Here is a 19,472-nt window from a genome sequence, read left to right as displayed (position 1 = left end):
TGCTCCACCTATAGTTTTCCTTCTTCATTCAAAGACTTTCTGAGACTGTTCTACCAGCTGCTGTAGTCTGAATGCACCTTCCCTTTAAGAAGTGCAGATTGCCTTTAAGAAGTGCAGGCTAGCTGAATGCTGTGTCAGCCACACTTGGGCCCACTGTTGAAGGCAGCAGCATGTTTTGTGCTGAGCAGAAGGCCTGCATGCTACCTCAACTCAACTGAGTGAGGGGTAATTGTGCATCATGACCACTCCAGCCAAAAAAGGGCTTAATTCAATCTTTAGCCTATTTTTCAAAATACTAAGAAAATAGCCATATTGTTATGAGCTGTTTCGCTTCTTGTCAACTGAATGGAGATAATGTTGATTTTATTTTTGTTAAGAAAGATCCTCGTAAATACAAACCAGGATTTGTGGGTATCCAGCAAGGAGTCAACGCCAGCAAAAAAAAAAGTGGTGATAAATAAATGTTCTGATCGCTGTCAATGCCTCATCTAAGTAATAATTCTTTATGCATAGGCCAGAATTCTCCCAAAGGAATTCTAACTGTTGAATTCGCGTGAAAACTGGAATGAGTCACACTGTTTTTCTCGGTGGGAACTGAATTTCCCACACTCTGTGCACTACAGAGTACCTCAGCGTGAATCACGTTGATTCAGTGGGTGGAGCCTATCCCCAGCCAGGCGGCCGGAAGCATAGCTCTGAACAGGTCACTGCGCATGTGCCAATCTGTCAGTGCCAAGATCGACGCATGCACAGTGACCCCGCAAGACCAGCCTCCTGATTACTGGCTAGCTGATCGCTGGCCAGCCCAGCAAACCCCTGCACACTGGCTCTCCACCCCGACCATGGCCCAATCACTGGTTCCCCACAACTTGCATGCCTGGCCCAGCTTCATACCCACCCCCCCAGCTCCAATTTCACCCACCCAACCCAAATTCCCCCTTCCACACTGGCAGTCCCGACCCCACCCGCTTGCAGTCCAGACTATCCCAATAGGCTGACAACCCCCCCCAACCCTAATGGACAGCCCCAATCATAAGAACATAAGAAATAGGAGCAGGAATAGGCCATCCAGCCCTTCGAGCCTGCCCCGCCATTCAATAAGATCATGGCTGATCTGTCGCTGCTCAGTTCCACTTTCCCGCTTTCTCCCCATAACCCTTAATCCCCTCTCTTATCAAAAACCCATCAACCCACGTCTTAAAAATATTTAGCGAGGCAGCCTCCACCACTTCAACGGGCAGAGAATTCCAGAGATTCACCACCCTTTGAGTGAAGAAGTTCCTCCTCAACTCCGTTCTAAACCGCACCCCTTTTATCTTGAGGCTGTGCCCCCTAGTCCTACTGTCCTTTTTGAGCGGGAAGAGTCTCTCCACCTCTATCCTATCCATCCCATTCATCATCTTATAAGTCTCAATGAGATCTCCCCTCATTCTTCTAAACTCTAACGAGTACAAGCCTCGTTTATTCGGCCTCTCCTCATAGCTCAACCCCCTCAACTCCGGTATCAGCCTAGTAAACCTCCTCTGCACTCCCTCCAAGGCCAAAATATCTTTGCGCAGGTGCGGTGCCCAAAACTGCACACAGTACTCCAGCTGCGGCCTCACCAATGCCCTATACAGCTGCAGCAAGACCTCCCTACTTTTATATTCAATCCCCCTCGCTATGAAGGCCAGCATCCCATTCGCCTTCCTGACCACCTGCTGCACCTGCAAGCTGGGTTTTTGCGACTCATGCACAAGGACCCCGAGGTCCCTCTGCGCCGTCGCCTGCTGCAGTTTTTCGCCCCATAAGTAATAGTCCTTCCTACCATTCTTCCTACCAAAGTGGACCACCTCACACTTGCCAACATTAAATTCCATTTGCCATTTCCTGGCCCATTCGCCCAGCCTATCTAGATCCTTCTGCAGACTCTCCACACCCTCCGCACAATTTGCCGTTCCCCCTATCTTGGTGTCATCAGCAAATTTCGACACCCTACACTCGGTTCCCTCCTCCAGATCATCTATATAAATGGTAAAAAGCTGAGGCCCCAGCACCGACCCCTGGGGCACTCCACTAGTCACCATCCGCCAATCCGAATAGCACCCGTTGACCCCCACTCTCTGCCTCCTATTTGACAACCAATCCTCTATCCACACTAACACCCTACCCCCAACTCCATGTCCCTCGACCTTCTGCAATAACCTCTTGTGAGGTACTTTGTCAAACGCCTTCTGAAAATCTAGAAAGACCACATCCACCGGCTCTCCTCTATCCACCGCCCTAGACACATCCTCATAGAACTCCAGTAAATTTGTCAGACGCGACTTCCCTTTGATGAAACCGTGCTGCGTCTGCTCTATCAAGCAATTCCCTTCAAGATGCCTCACAATTTCCTCCTTAATGACAGATTCTAACATTTTACCCACCACAGACGTTAAACTAACCGGCCTATAATTCCCCGCCTTTTGCCTGGCACCCTTCTTAAACAACGGTGTAACATTGGCCGTTTTCCAATCATCCGGCACTTCCCCGCCTCCCTCCCTTCCTCACCAATCCCTATGCAAAGTGGCATTGAGACCCCCCCCCACCAGGCCCCTCCCCCTTAGGAGGGCAATTTTACACATTGTTGGATAGATGCCAGTGCTGTAGCTGTATTAGAACATCTTAGCTAGGGATATGGCTAGATCTGGCGCACAAGCCTTCATTAATACTGCCAGAATAATGTCAGGGCCTATATGGGGCCCTGATGGGCCAAGTTGCCCCTGGGCATTGGCATTTTGCCTCTCGGACAGTACTAAGGGCATAGACTGGCATGGCCAAGGTGCCAATGCTGCCTGGCCTTCAGGGGAACCCTCTACTGCTGTCTGTTCACGCTAATGGGATCAGGCTGCTAGCTCCCCGAAAGTGGGGAGCTATAATAATCCCCGCTGGAGTGAACCACTCTGGTGGGGTGGGGGAGGTTCTAGTCCCAGGCCTGCTAATCACATTTAAAATATATTGTAATGAGTACTACTATAATTTATGCACCTCTCCACTGATTTCCGGAGCGGATGTGACACTGCCAGAAATCCGGCACTGGGAGATACTAGTGGGCCAAGATGCCCAGGTGGATTCTGCGTATTGGGGTCTGCTGGAATCTCCTGGTCCGCTGCGCTAATTTTTTTTAGAGTAGAGGGATGGGCAATTTGCTGCCCCCCACCCCACCCCCACCCCCCTATCCCCCAGGCATCACAGTTTCCCTTTATTCATATTTCATTCGTGCACATTCAATCCTGGTTTATTTTTCCCATTCTTACTCTAGGGGCACGAGGCTAATTTTTTATTTATTATTTTATTTATTATTTCATGGGATGTGGTTATTACCGGCTAGGTCAGCATTTGTTGCACATCCCTATTTGCCTTTGGTGATAGTGAGTTGCCTTCTTGAATTGCTGTTGACCATGAGGTGCAAATATTAGTTGCCACTTGTCAGCCCAAGCCTGGATATTGTCCAATTCTTGTTGCATTTGGACATGAACTACTTCAGCGTCTGAGGAGTTGTGAATGATACTGAACATTGTGCAATCATCAGTGAAAATCCCCACTTCTGACCTTATGATGGAAGGAAGGTCATTGATGAAGCAATTGAAGATTGTTGGGCCTGGGACACTACCCTGAGAGATTCCTGCAGTGATATTCTAGGATTGAGATGATTGACTTCCAACAACCGTAATCTTTGTGTTAGGTATGGCTCCAACCAGTGGTGAGTTTTCCCCCTGATTTCCACTGATTCCCGTTTTTCTTGGTCTCCTTGGTGCCACGCTTGGGGCCCCATTTTATCATTTTGATTCTAAGTGCTAGGCAGACTTGAATCTGGGAGTGTTTCAGATCTGATTTCTAGACATTTTCAGGTGTCCCCATACGCACTCCCCCTGAAAAAATAGTAGCAATTCCAATTTGCGCAGCACAAGCCTGGAGGTGGGGCTTAAAATGCTCAAAATCCTCCGATTGGGGCCTCCAACTGCGCATATGCAAAAAAAAAGAACACTACTCCCTACATTTCCCCTCTGGGCCAGATAATGCCTCCCCCTGGCCCCCACAGACATTGCACCTCCCCCCCACAACATTACTGACCCCTTATCCCCCCACACTGCTATCACCCAGACCAATCGCGGGCCCCTCCCCCTTACCCCTCACTGATCTCAGGCAGAGTGGCAGCGGACCTCCCCCTTACCCCTCACTGATCTCAGGCAGAGTGGCAGCGGACCCCCCTCTTACCCCCATCTCAAGCAGAGAACCGTCAGACCCCTCTTACCCCCCACATCCCCACCAATCTCAAGCAGAGAGCCGTCGGACGCTCAGCACTTACCTCCTCATTAACTGGAGCTCCCAAATTGGATTTTTGTGGAGCATGTTTGTTTCGCATCGATTCTAGATGGGCAAACGCGGTGGTAAAAGGGGAAGTGCTGGTAAGGTTGGGAGTGAAGCCTATTAAGTCAATTTAAATGCATGCAGATGTATTTAAGTGGCTGTCACTCCTATTTTAGGCGTGGTCCTGATTGCGACCATTTTCGGGCCTTGGTAAAGGGGGAACTGGCTCGGAGGAGGTTGCAGATCACACTACTCATCTCACACCTGACTTTATCAAGTTTTCGTGCCTGAAAATGGGCACAACTTGATGGTAAAATTGGGCCCTTGATGTCAAGGACAGTCACTCTCATGTCACCTCTGAAGTCCAGCCCTTTTGTCTATATTTGAACCAAGGCTGTAATGTGGTCTGAAGCTGAGTGGCCCTGGCAGAACACAAACTGAGCATCAATGAACAGTTTATTGCATATCAAATATCTATTTGATATTTGACGCCTTTCATCACTTCACTGATGATCAAAAGTAGACTTATGGGATGGCAATTGACTGGGTTGGATTTGTCTTGCTTTGTGTGCAAGACATACTTGCACAATTTTCCACATTGTGAGGTAGATACCAGTGTCGTAGCTGTACTAGAACAGCTTAGCTCAGGACATGGATTGTTCTGAAGCACAAGTCTTTGTAATATTGCTAGAATGTCAGGGCCCATAGCGTCTCCAGTATCCAGTGCCTTCAGCCCTTTCTTGGTATCAGTTTGTGAATCGAATTGGCTGAAGACCAGCAGCTGTGATGCTGGGGACCACTGGAGGAGGTCAAGATGTATAATCCATTCCGCACTTCTAGCTAAAGACTGTTGCAAATATTTCAGCCTTATCTTTTGCACTGATGTGCTGAGTTCTTCCTCCCATCATTGGGGATGTGGATATTCGTAGAGTCACCTCCTCCAGTGAGTTATTTAATTGTCCATCATCATTCATAGCTGGATGTGGCAGGACTGCAGATCCAATCCATTGGTTGTGCAATTGCTTTGCTCTGTCTATCACTTGCTTCTTATGCTGTTTTGCGTGCAAGTATTCCTATAGTGCAGCTTAACCATGTTGACAGGATTTTTAGTGTATCTTGTGCTGCTCCTGGCATGACTTCTTGCATTCTTTGTTAAACCAGGGTTTATCTTCTGGCTTGGTGATAATGGTAGTGTGAGGAATGTGCCAGGCCATGAGGTTACAGATTGTGGTTGAGAACAATTCTGCTGCTACTAATGGCCCACAGCATCTCAAACCAAGCCCAGTCTTGGTTTGCTAGGTCCATTCAAAATGTATTCCATTTAGCACTGTGATAGTGCCACTCAACACGATGGAGGGTATCCTCAGTGTGAAGGCTGGACTTCATCTCCACAAGCATTGTATGGTGGTCATTCCCACCTGATACTGTCATGGACAGATACATCTGCAACAGGCGCACTGGGGTGAGGATGAAGTCAAATATATTTTTCCCTCTTGTTCGTTCTCTTACCACTGTTGCAGCTATGTCCTTTAGGGCCTGGCCAGCTCAGTCTCTATTGGTACTACTGAGCTACTCTTGGTGATGGACATTGAAATGTCCCACCCATGGTAAGTCTGCACCCTTGCCATCTTAATGCTTCATTCAAGTGATGTTCAACATGGAGGAGTACTGTTTTATCAGCTGAGCAGAGATGGTATATGGTAATCTGCAGGAGGTTTCCTTGCCCATGTTTGACCTGATGCCATGAGACTTCATGGGGTTCAGAGTTGATGTTGAGGACAACTCCTTCCCGACTGTACACTGCCACTTCTGCCTATAGGACAGGATATATTAAGGGATTTTAATGGTGGCATCTGGGACATTATCTGTAAGGCTTGATTCCATGTGTATGACTATACCAGACTGTTGTTTGACTCCTTTGTGAGTCAGCTGTTAGTAAGAATAACTTTGCAGGCTGGGTGTGCCACTGTCATTTCTGGTGCCTAAGTCGATGCCGAGTGGTCTGTTTGGTTTCATTCCTTTTATAATTTTTTTACAGTTGATTCCTTTGAATAGCTTTAGAGGGCATTATATAGTCAACCACATTGCTGTGGCTCCAAAGACACATGTAAGCCAGACCAGGTGAGGACAGCAGATTTCCTCCCCTAAAAGACATTAGTGACCCAGATGAGTTTTTACAATTATGGTTTCAAGATGAGACTTATAATTCCAGATTTTTATTGAATTCAAATTTCACATCTGCCATGATGGGATTCGAACCCAGAGCGCTATCCTGGCTTTCTGAATTACTAGCTCAGTGACAATACTACACCACTACCTCCTGTTTTGTGTACATACTGGCTGAGATGAGCTAATTGAACATCGATCCAGGTTTGAATCTTGAATCTAGGAGCTTTCAGTTTTTGTAAATATAAAGAAAAGGGGATTTATAGTTTGTAAAATCATGTAAAACAGGTAGTGAGTTGCCAGTCCATTTTGCATCTCTCCCAATTATAATTTCCAATGAAATCTCTGAAAATAAAATCAGGAAAAATGTAAAATGTCCGATTTCAGCATTCAACATAGGCCAATTTGCTTTCACCCCAGGATCAACATCTATCCAGAAAATGGTAAGATAAATATGAATGCCAGGGAGACTATCATGCATCATAAGGAAACAACAGATTTGTTAAATGAATACTGTATATCCGTTTCACAATGGAGGAAGAAGACAATATATCGCTAGCTAAGGGAACGTAACAATAATTAAAGGGAAGAACTTACTGGATTGAATAGCAGGGAAAATGGGAGAAAAAAAACCTATTGGATTTAAGATTAACAAATCTCCTTGTCCTGATGGTTTCCAGCCTAGAATATCAGAAGCAATAGATGGAAAAATTGCAGATGTATTTGTCATTATTTTCCAAAGCTTATGCATTCAAAAATGGCACCTTCATGTTAGGAAACTGCAACGTCACTCCACTATTTAAGACAGGAGAGAGACAGTAACCCAGCCACTACAACGTCAATTTAATCTGGGTTGTGGATAAGTTACTGGAATCTATCATTAAGGATAATGACAAAGCATTTAAAAATATGATCTGATCGACAAATCAGCATGGCTTTATAAAGAGATCATATCTGACTAAATAAGTTGGATCTTTTGATGAGGTTATTAACAAGAGGGGTATTTATGAATGTTGCCTTTAAGAATTTCCAGAAAGAATTTGATATGGTGCTGCATAAAAATGATCAGCGAATAAAACAAAACATGAAACGCTGGTAACCTTAGGACTTGAGTTGATAATTAACTGGGGGGTAGCAGGCAGAGTAGGGATAAAGGGAGTGTAATCTAATAATCAGAATGTAATAATGAATCCAAGAAAGACAAATTGGAATATTTTTTAACATCGAAATGTGGAGAAGCAAAGGGATTCATGATTCCAGATAAAAGCTAGTGTGCAGGTACAAGACATTAATCAAAGACTAATGCAGTGTTAGCCTTTACCTCATGAGGGTTAGTGTGCAAAAGAGGTTGTGCTTCATTTGTACAGAACCTTGGTCAGATTTCATTTGAGTTCAGTTCTGGGTACTGAATTTCACAAAGGATATATTGGCCTTGGAGGAAATATAGGACAGATTCACCCGAAAGATAGGTGCCAAGTACAAAATAATTGAATTATGAGAACAGGATGCATAAACATGAGTTGTACCTTCTTGAGTTTAGAAGGTTGAGGGATAATTTATTTGAGGAATTTGAATTGAAAGAAAAAATCAGCAGTAAAGATGCAGAGAAGCTACTCATATGGGGGAATCCAGGAAAAGGGGGCACAAACATGAAAACTGAACATCGCCATTTGGGAATGAAATCAGGAAGCAGTTTTTCCATTAAAGTGTGGAACCATGGTGCAACCATGGAATTCAATTCCAAACAGCCGATGAATGTTGGGTCCATTGAAATTTAGCATTCCTTCTAACCTCAAGACTGTAGAAGACTGATTTTTATTAAGTAAATGTATCAAGATATTATGGTGTGGGAAGAAAATTGGAATCAAAGGACTATAGATATAGGAGGTAAATAGAAATAAGCACAAAAAAGGCAAGATCTAACTGAATGGCAGACAGGCTGAAGGGACAGAATGGCCTATTCCTGTTCCTATGCTTTATGGATGGTTATCTCACCTGGAATATTTGACCCAATAAGTTATCAAGGAAATCAGAAGAACCTCCCTTTGTTAATACATATTGTATTGGAGAGATACATGATGCAGAATAATCCTGAGGCATGGCCTGGAATTAAACATTGCATGTACTTGTTGCAACTGATTTGAGCATTAGAGGATATTAATGGTACTATAGAAACGCTACATGGGAAGATTATTGGATATCTATAATGCCTCCTAAATAGGGCCAACATTTCGCAAAGAGATGGGGCATGCTGGCTGCAAACATCAGAAAAGAAATGACTGAAGCACCAAGTTCTGAAAGAGCACAAAAGATGTGACTTGCTGCCTTGGAAGGCCTGCTGCAGGCAGTGGATAGGAGGAAGGACATCCTCTGTCCCTAGGGGCAGAAACACTTCCCGATATCAACTACTGAGCTACATTTGAAAACTGAAAACAGATCCTGCAAGAAATGCAGCAAGATAATTTAAATAAATCATATCTCAGATTGAACAACTTGATTGTGTGCTATGACACCAGTGTTCCCACCTTCACCAATATGTTAGGCAATACACCTCTAGCTAAAACATGCAGGTACTACCAGTCCACTATACCGGAGCCTTTAGTAAATTGGTTAGTGTCCATAGATCAAATTTCATGAGCATAAAACCAATGCAAAGAAATGTCAGAGGGAAGCCCCAGGATAGAAATATGTTATAACTTCGTTACTACCTAGGAATCAACAATGGACTGTAGATATTAACTTAAGTAATGGCTGCATTACAGTGATTAATCTCAGCGTATAATAACACGTACATTGCAAGCACAGCACCTTTATGCTTTGCTATACATTGTAATGCAACAAAGTCTACAAATTACTGTTGAAAATATTAGCACCAACTCTTAATAAACATGTTTATGACTCCACTGTCCAATATTTTTTATACAAATGTATTATTTTAGTGGGTTAACTTTCCTTAAAATTAGCCCCTAATCAAAGACTTCCATGTGTTATTTTTAAGTGCAACTTAGCAGACATATTTGTGTACTTTGTGTTCACATTCATGGAAGAGAGTTTCTCTGTATGCCATATATAGCAATATCTTTAAATGACCAACATAACAACATTATACCAACAATATTTGTACTAAGTTCAGAAAATCCGTAATGAAATCTACTGAATTACAGGACAAAACTAAATTCAGCCCTGTAAGATTCAGGATGGAAAATTATCATTGATGTAATTCTAATCCTTAAATTCTATTCCTATAAAAAAGGAAAACAAAAAAGCTTCTATTAGTATATAAAAGAAAAGAGAGTAACTAAAGTGGAGTCAGACACTTTAGGAACTTTCAAGCGGTTATTGGATAGGCACATGGAGCACACCAGAATTATAGGGAGTGGGATAGCTTGATCTTGGGTTTGGACATAGCTTGGCACAACATTGAGAGCCGAAGGGCCTGTACTGTGTTGTTGTGTTCTATGTTCCAAAGTGAATGTTGATCCTTTGGAGGATGAGACCAGAGAATTAATAGTGGGGAACAGAGAAATAGCAGAGACACTAAATCAATATTTTGCCTCAGTTTCACAGTGGAGGACAACAGTAACACCCCAATAGTAACAGATAATGCAGGCGAAACAGAAAGGGAGGAACTTAGAACACTCATCATCAATAGAGAACTAGTACTCAACAAACTATTGGGATTAAAGACAGACAAGTCTCCAGGGCTTGATGGCCTATATCCTAGGGGATTAAAGGAAGTGACAGCAGAGAAAGTGGCTCCATTGGCTATAATATTCAAAAATTCTCTGGGTGTAGCTACAGTTCCAGTGGATTGGAAAAATGCTAATGGAACACCGTTCTTCAAAAAGGGAAGGAGATAGAAAGTAGGAAACTATAGACCAGTTAGTTTAAGATCTGTTATTGGGAAATTGTTAGAATCCATTTTTAAGGAAGTAATAACAGAATATTTGGAAAGTCAAAATACAATCCATCACAGTCAGCATGGTTTTATGAAAGGTAAATTGTGTTTGACTAATTTTCTAGAATTCTTCAAAGATGTAACAAGTCAAATAGATTACGGGGATCCTGTAGACATAGTGTATCTGTACTTCAGGAAGGTGTTTGATAAGGTGCTGCAGAGAAGATTAATAGACAAAATAAGATCATAGGGGGTTGGGTGTAAGTTATTAGCTTGGATAGCAGACTGGCTAACTGACAGAAGGCACAGAGTTGGGATAAATGTTTTTTTTTTCTGGTTGGCAAGATGCAACTAGTGGGGTGCCACAGGGTTCGGTCCTTGTGTCCCAACTATTTACAATCTATAATAATGACTTGGATAAAGAGAAAAAAAAATTATAGCCAAATTTGCGGATGACACTAAAATAGGTGGGGTTATACGTTGCAATGAGGAAATAAGAAATTAACAAATCAGTATAGATAGGTTAGATGAGTGGACCAAAGTGTGACAGATGGAGTTTGATGTGGATAAGTGTGAGGTTATCCATTTTTATCGGGAAAAATGGAAAGGCAACTTATTGACTAAATGGAGAGAGACTTCAGGGTACTTCAGTGCAGAGGGACCTGGGCGCCCCCGAGCATGAATTGCAAAAAACTGGTATGCAGGTACAGCAAGTAATTCGGAAAACAAATGGAATTTTGGCATTTATAGTGAAAGGAATCGAGAATAAATGTGAGGAAGTGATCACCAATCAAGACATTGGTGAGATTGCACCTGGAGTACTGTGTATAGTTTTGGTCCCTTTAGTTGAGGAAGGATGTACTGGCATTAGAGGCAGGTTCACTGGATTGATTCCAGAGATGAGGGGTTTATCTTCTGGGACAATCTAGAGCAAGAGGTTAGTTTTAGGATAACAGGTAGCAGATTTAAAACAGAGATGAGGAGAAACTACTTCTCTCAAAGGATTGGGAATTTGTGGAATTCACTACCCCAGAGTACGGTGGATGGTGGGACATTTGAATCATTTAAGGAAGAGACAGACAGATTTTTAATTAACAATGAATTAAAGGGCTATTGAGAACGGGCAGGAAAGTGGAGATGAAGCCAAGATGAGATCAGCCATGATTGTATTGAATGGTGGAGCATACTCAAGGGGCTGCATTGCCTGCTCCAGCTCCTTGTTTTTACATTCTTAAATGTTTTGGGGTTTTCAATGAATTGTAATTTTAATGTAATTTTACTCCAAATTCACTCTCCAATTAACATTCCATTCAACACTTCCCTGTTGAATTTTTTTGTCTATTTTTATTACTACATGATTGTAATATGTTTACACATTTTTAAACTGATTATTTAGTCTTTATGTGAATTTTTTGATGCAAGTTACAGTGCAATTTAATTTTCAGGGGTGCAGATGTGTTTTTGGAATAGAATGCCATCAGTATGATTAACTGAAAGTTATATAATACCTTTAATATAATGAACTATCCCAAGACGTTTCACAGGACCATTGTAAAACAATGTATACAAAGAGGACATTAGGTGAGATGACAAAAAAAGGTGGAATTAAAAAAGTGTAAGATTTTGAGAATTCTATAAATTGTTATAATCTGCAATATCTATGGGATTTTATTCTGTAAACACAGTTTAAAATTAAACAGTTCAGTTGTTGGGCAATTAACAGTCAAGGTGGTTGGGAAACAAGAAAAGCAGATGTTTGTGAAATAACAAACTTGTTTTACTGTTTTATGATGGAACTCACTTGAGCTGAAGCTGTCTTAATGGCCAAAATATGACTAGGTTTTTGTTTTTAAATTAGTTTGAAGGAATGGCTAAAGTAGCTTGAACTTAGGATGACAGTGTTTAAACAAACCATGCTGCTTTGATGAATCAATACCAGCGAGGGAAAACGTTTATTCTCTGATATTATGATAAGAAATGGTCTTAATTGTTGATTTTAATAGCTTTAGTGTAAGTTTGGGTTAAGATGTATTGACAAAAGAATGTGTCTGTTTATGGCTTGTCTGTAGCTGGAAGATGTGCGTTTATTTGCAACGGAATGTAAACTTCTGGTGTTTATGACCTGTACAACAGGGGTTTCTGCAAAAGTGGGATGACATGAGATAAATTGTGTCAATAGGATGAGTGAATTTGGACTATCTCCATAAAAAAGGAGGAATGGGGGAGCTGCAGATAAAAGTTAAGAAATTGTAATTCTTATTGGCACAGCATTACCACGGCTTCTGGGGTATATGACTCTTCTGGACACAGTTCAACATCACTTCAAAGGCAAAAAAGAGGAACATCATTCTGTGCTGACAACACCAGGATTTCTTTGGACCTTGAGAGATGAGAAACTTCTACGTTACCTTCAATGCTTGTTGTTAAGTATATGCAAAATCTTGCTTAATAAATTCTACTTGATCCATAAATACTTGTTTTTTGTACCTTGTATGTCAAGCATAACTAACTAGAAATTTTAAAAATCAGATCTTAAAGTTTGTTTAAATTAAAAGGGTTTTAAAGCTCAAGACCCTAAACCTTGGAGGAGGAAAGTAGAATGAAGAGGTGGAAAATTATAGGGAGGGAATTCCATAACTTAGGACCTATGTAACTGAAGGCACGGCTACCAGTGGTGGAGAAAATGGGGGTGCACAGGAGACTGGCATTAGCGAATCCAGAGATCTTGGAGCGTTGTAAGACTGGAGGAGATTACAAAGGTAAAGAGTGCTGAAGCCCTGTAGGGATTTGAGATCCACTCTCATAAATGTTCTTACAAATTTGATGTAAGTATTATACTGAAGAAATCTTTCCTCATTTTCAGTTTAGTTTAATTCTATAAAAGCATAAACTTAATGAGTGACAATCTAAAAATGTATAAAAACGTTCACTACCTCGCCGATTCACTGGGTCCTTTGCCACATATGCAACATAGTCTGTGGTGTCCTGTTATGTATAAAGCAGAGAAATAGTTCAATATGATGGAAGATTCAACGTACTTCATTTCATTCTCTACCAAGAAGCATTTCTATAAGAGAACAAAAATACAAAACATTAAACATAGGTTTGTTCTCATTATTTTCTCTTGCACTCAATTTGTGTAAAGTCTTCGTGAAGGTTACTGATCAAAGTAAAAATAAAATCAGGAAATGCTTCATCTAAATGTTTAGTTTCAATATAAATGTTGGTAAGCTGAACCATAAATTGCAACATCGCGCAGATTTTCAGCTTGCCATCTGGATGTGGAACTAATATTGTGGATTAGCCAGTCTTCTCACTTACATAAACTGCCTGATTGAAAACTTTGTAACAGGGAAGGAGGGGAAGCTGGAGCCTGGGTCAACCTAAGCTCCTTACAGGAATCTCCAGGAACCAAGTGGCATTGACATAGAAAGGTTGCCTGTTCCAGGAATCAGGTAATAATGGATGGCGCAAGAGGATCTAGTCAAGAGACGTAAAATATAATAAATACAGGGAAATATAAATTGACTAGAATAATACCTGGACTCCAAGAATTAATCTATGAGGAGAGATTAAACAAACTGACATTGTATTCCCTGGAATTTAGAAGGTTAAAGGGTGATTTGGTCTGCTGCCTTGAATCTAGCCTTTGATTTGCTACATCTACCCAAGCTTGATCCTTTACGTCACCACCACCCCCCCACCCCAACTTGTTTAATTTAAAACCATTTACTTTCCTGATTATATGATTCACAAGAACACTGATCCTAGCAAAGTTCAGATGTAAACTGTTCTAACAGTACAGCTCCAAATTTTCCCCAATACTAGTACCAGTGCCCCACAAACCATACCCCACCTCTACCACAAGTCTTTAAGTAGCCTATTCATTGCTCTAATTTTAAGCACCCTATGCCAATTTTCACATAGCTCAGGTGATAATCCAGAGATTATGACCTTTGAGGCACTGCTTTTTAATTTTGCCTAAATCCTCATTCTCTCAACCTCTTTCCAAGTTCTCCCTATTCAGCTGGTACCTATATGGATCTCAACAACTGGATTCTTCCCTCAACTGAAAGTTCCTCTCCAGTCCTGAGCTAATATTCCCAACCCAGGCAATGGGCAAGCAATACAGCCATCTGGACTCTTACTCTCTGTTGCAGAGACTAGTGTCAATTCCCTCACTATATTGTCCCCTACTACCACTACATCCCTTCTTCTCCTCCCTGTTGAATGGCTTCCTGTACCTTAGTGCTATGGTCAATTTGTTCATGCAGCCTGCAGCCCCCAAAGAATCTGATCCAAATAAACTGAGAGAACCTGAAACCTCTTGGACGAATGCAGAGACGGACACTCCTGCAAACCTGTCCTCTAGTTCCCATTATGTGCCTCACTCACAATCACACCATCCTGTTCCTGACCACTGACCAAATCAGAAGACTCTGTCATAAGTGGGTGACTGCCTCCTGGTACCAAGCATCTAGATAATCCAGGCAACCATCAAAGTTGAAGACCAGTTGAAGGAGTCAATTCATTTACAATTGAACTCTATTGTTCGATTGAATGTTAAAAGTTGACTTAATAAGAAACCTTGTTAGATTATCCACAAGCTAGAGAAGATTGATGCTGAGTATAATTTACAGCTGGCTTGGCAAGCCAATGTGAAAGCAAGTATTTGTGAGGGGTGAGCAAGAATTGCCATGGAAAACACTTCAATTTATCGGGTGCAAATCTGAAAATGCATTGCAGCAGCAGCCAGGGAAGTGGACTGAAAGGGCACCAACTGCTATTTAACAATGTCCCCCATGTCCTTAGGTGAGGTGAAGATCCCAGCCAAAATGCAAAATATCATGGTTGAAGCATTTTAAAATAATGTGACATTCAAAAAAGCTTCTGTTTGTTAAGCAACAAGCCAAAGGAAACTTTATACAAGGAATACAGGAAGCAGACTCAGTGAAGTCAAAGAGAACAAAAGTCAATACCAGGCCACTAACACTAAAGTCAGTGACATTGCATAGAATTTCAATGGAATGCAGGAGCTGGAGCCTCAGTTCTTTTTGATGGGATTAAATGGCTGCAAAAAGCTACTCTGCAATCTTTATCAATCAAACTTCAGGTCCAGGAGTAAACAAATTAAAAGTCAAAGGTCAGTTTGATGCAACATTAAGGTACAGAAATGAGACATGATGGGAGGAATTTTCCTGTTCCACCTCCACGGGAATCGGAGCAGGCAGGGCAGACCATGTAAAAGTCTCATGACCTTGGGCAGGACTTTTTGTTCTTGGGTCAAGCGCGGCCAGAAAGTCCCGCCCAATGGGTGGAGGAATCCCAAAATTGCACTCAGTGCCAGATCACGTGAGAAAAGCTGTGTGAAATTCGCCAGCTTCCCAACTGCCTTTTCCACCTGACTTCACAGCTCTCTGAGGGTCATACAGCCTGCTGGAGGAACAGGGCCTAAAGATGTCAGCAAAGCTGGGATTCTGAGATTGGAAAGGGTGCCCGATCTCATAGTTAAATTAATGCATGCCCCCCCCCACCACCATATCCTCCAATCCCACGGACATTGGGAACCCAACCCCTTCCCCCATCAACTGCAATGATTGGGGTTACCTCACAAGCATCTGGGTGGCTCCTCTCCGCAATACAGACTCTATCCCAACGTGCCCCAACCCCACAATCATCGGTGCCAGCCCACCCGTTCACTAGAATTGGAATGCTGTCCTCAACTCCAATGCAGGTATCACCCCCACCCACCTCAATTGGACTCCAGAGAGGGTCCACCCTTGGGACTGCCCCCTGGCAGTACCAACCTGGCACTGTTACCCTGGCACTGCCTCCCTGGCATGGGCATGAACCTAATCACATCACTGACTGGTGGGGTGGTGGTGGGGAGGCGGGGGGGTGGAGATCTCATTTTGTTCAGGGCCACTTGTGAGATTCATGGCCATTACGGATTTGGACCTGTGGCTAACAGGGCCATTAGACTGCGGCCTGTACATTATTCAGACCCAGGAGTGCTCCTTGTTAAGTGGAAAAACCTGTATTGCTCCTAATCCTTAAGTTGAAAAATCCATAAACAAGACCAAGTTAAAAATGTTGTCGGGCTTCATGCCCTTAACCGCTCAATATTTGCCAGCAACAGCACAGACAGGGCAATCATTTCAAGAGGCTTAAATGTGAGTTGAGGAATGTGTGCAGATTTGCACATGCTCCCTTGATGGATGACTACGATATGTTCCTAGTAACCTTGTCCTGAGGCAGTGCTTTAAACAACATTGGCACATCAGCATTATTGATGACCTTTCCATCTAATAAGCGGCTAATGGTTCCACAAATTCTCAACCTGGAGATCCTCCAGAAGCTTCACCAAGGACATCTTGGTATTACAAGATATCTCACACTGCCTTGAAGACATGGTCCCTAACTGCATAACTTGTGCCATTCATAGACAGGGGCAGAAAGAACCGCTTCTGCCTTCTCTTTTCCATCCAGACCATGGGAACACTTTCGTATAGGTCTATTTCAATTCAAAAGGAAAGTATTTATCATCGTTATTCCCACTGGATAGAGATGCAAAAGCTACATGAGCTCAGCTCTGAAGCAGTTATAACCTCTCTGAATGAGATATTTTCCACTCAAGACAATCCAGATATTGGAATATCTGATAATGGGCTACAATTTGTACACTGGTAAATTTTTTTCCAATCCTTTCTAATCCCTTTCCTCCAGTCTGGCCGTTTGTTAAGAAAAAGACAACCGACAACTGTACAGAGCACTGGTGAGGCCGCAGCTGGAGTACTGTGTGCAGTTTTGGTCGCCGCACTTACGCAAGGATATTTTGGCCTTGGACGGAGTGCAGAGGAGGTTTACTAGGCTGATACCGGAGTTGAGGGGGTTGAGCTATGAGGAGAGGCTGAATAAACTAGGCTTGTACTCGTTAGAGTTTAGAAGAATGAGGGGAGATCTCATTGAGACATATAAGATGATGAATGGGATGGATAGGATAGAGGTGGAGAGACTCTTCCCGCTCAGAAAGGACAGTAGGACTAGAGGGCACAGCCTCAAGATAAAGGGGGGGCGGTTTAGAACGGAGTTGAGGAGGAACTTCTTCACTCAAAGGGTGGTGAATCTCTGGAATTCTCTGCCCGTTGAAGTGGTGGAGGCTGCCTCGCTAAATATATTTAAGATGCGGGTTGATAGGTTTTTGATAAGCGAGGGGATTAAGGGTTATGGGGAGAGGGCGGGAATGTGGAACTGAGACACGACAGATCAGCCATGATCTTATTGAATGGCGGGGCAGACTCGAAGGGCTAGATGGCCTACTCCTGCTCCTATTTCTTATGTTGTTATGACATCTTCCTGGATGAGTCAACAATAACAGAGTGGAGATAGAGAAATAAAGTAGTGTCGGTGCACAAGTGGCAAGGTTAATAGGCCCACCTCCTCTCAATGAGACTTTGGCCCAAAGATAAAAGTAAGGCCCAACATTTCAGGTCAATGAGCTTTCACCAGAACCGGAAAATGGTTACTGATGTAACAGTTTTTAACAAGCATTGAGACAGCATAGTACATGTTCAAAGAAGCAAAGAACAAAAGGGAAAGTCTGCAATAGGCAGGAGAAATTAAATGACAAAAGGGATGATAGTGCAAAGCAAAACAGGATGGGGCAAGTAAACCAAAATCAGGGAAGTAATTATGATCTGAAACTGTCAACCTCAAATGTCAAATCTAGGAGGCTGCAAAGTACCTGATCAAAAGCTGAGGGCAGAGAGATAAAATTACAGGTGACCTGAAGCTCAGCGTCACGCTTGTGGCCTGAATGGAGATATTCCACTAAGCAATCGCCAATCTGTGTTTAGTCTCCCCCGTGTAGGAGAGAATACATTGTGAGCAGTGAATATGGTATATTTAGCTGAAAAAATATAAGTACATTGCTTTTTAACTTGGAAAGGTTTGAGGATTTGGACGATGGGATGGAAGGAGGTAAAAGGATAAAGGTTGCTCTCTACACATACTGCCAGAACTGCTGAGTATGTCCAGCACTTTTTGTTTTCACTTCAGATTTCCAGCATTCACAGTTTTTTGCTTTCGCATTAACGTTCTATGATAATTGGCTCAAATTAAATTTCCCCTAAAACTGCAGAGATTAATCTTGTTCTTTCTGTCCCAACAGTTTGAGAATTGTATCTGTACTACACCAGTAAGTAGCATGTCAAATCTATGGACACAAAACAATTGACCCACAAAGAACAAAATCATGGGATGGATAAATCCAACAAGTGTAAACAATTTAATTGCTTTCTGTCTTCTTCAGACAAGGATGAAGGAACGTAAAACATATTTTGGGGTAAAAGACAGAGAGTTTGAATAATATTAATATCATTTTATCACTGGAATAATCTATATTATCCTATTTATTTTTTTAAAAAATTATACAATATCCAGCACTACACAGTTTTGTTTTTCACAATTCTACCCCTTTACTTCAATTATTGGAAATGTCTCTAAATTCATGTATATCTCCTCATTGCGTTTATATTCCCTTTGGTGCTAAGATGCCTCGTCATGTATACATTCAATTTCTGTTTGCAATGACTCAGATTCATGCTTCTAACTACCAGTCATTCAGAGAGTGGGGAATCTTTGGATTTCACTATCCCAGAGGACTATGGAAACTCAATCACTGAGCATGTTCAAGGCAGAAACTGACAGATCTCTGGATACAATTGACATCAAGGGATATGGGGATAATGCAGGAAAGAGGCATCAGCTATGATCTAATTTAAAGGTTATTTATTTATTGTCACAAGTAGGCTTACATTAACATTGTAATGAAGTTACTGTGAAAATCTTATAGTCGCTACACACTGGCGCCTGTTCAGGTACACTGAGAGAGAATTTAGCACAGCCAATACACCTAACCAGCACGTCTTTCACACTGAGAGAAGAAACTGGATCACCCAGAGAAAACACTCACAGACACAGGGAGAACATGCAGACTTTGCACAGACAGTGGCCCAAGCCAGGAATCCAACCCAGGTTCGATTGAAGGACAGAATGGACCTGATGGGCCGAATGG

General features: G+C 42.3%; 1 protein-coding gene across 1 annotated transcript in view; it reads right to left on the bottom strand.

Annotated features, from left to right (window-relative positions):
* Positions 1-19,472, bottom strand: part of shc3 (SHC (Src homology 2 domain containing) transforming protein 3) — a 235,110-nt gene that overhangs the window by 85,193 nt on the left and 130,445 nt on the right. The window contains exon 6 of the mRNA XM_080188764.1: positions 13,330-13,381. Within this exon, the coding sequence (XP_080044890.1) occupies positions 13,330-13,381 (52 nt within the window). The remainder of the gene's footprint in view (positions 1-13,329; positions 13,382-19,472) is intronic.

This window comes from Carcharhinus amblyrhynchos, chromosome 5 (genome assembly GCF_965287045.1).
Source record: "Carcharhinus amblyrhynchos chromosome 5, sCarAmb.v2.hapA, whole genome shotgun sequence".
Lineage (NCBI taxonomy): Eukaryota > Metazoa > Chordata > Chondrichthyes > Carcharhiniformes > Carcharhinidae > Carcharhinus > Carcharhinus amblyrhynchos.
This window is presented reverse-complemented; position numbering and strand designations above follow the sequence as displayed.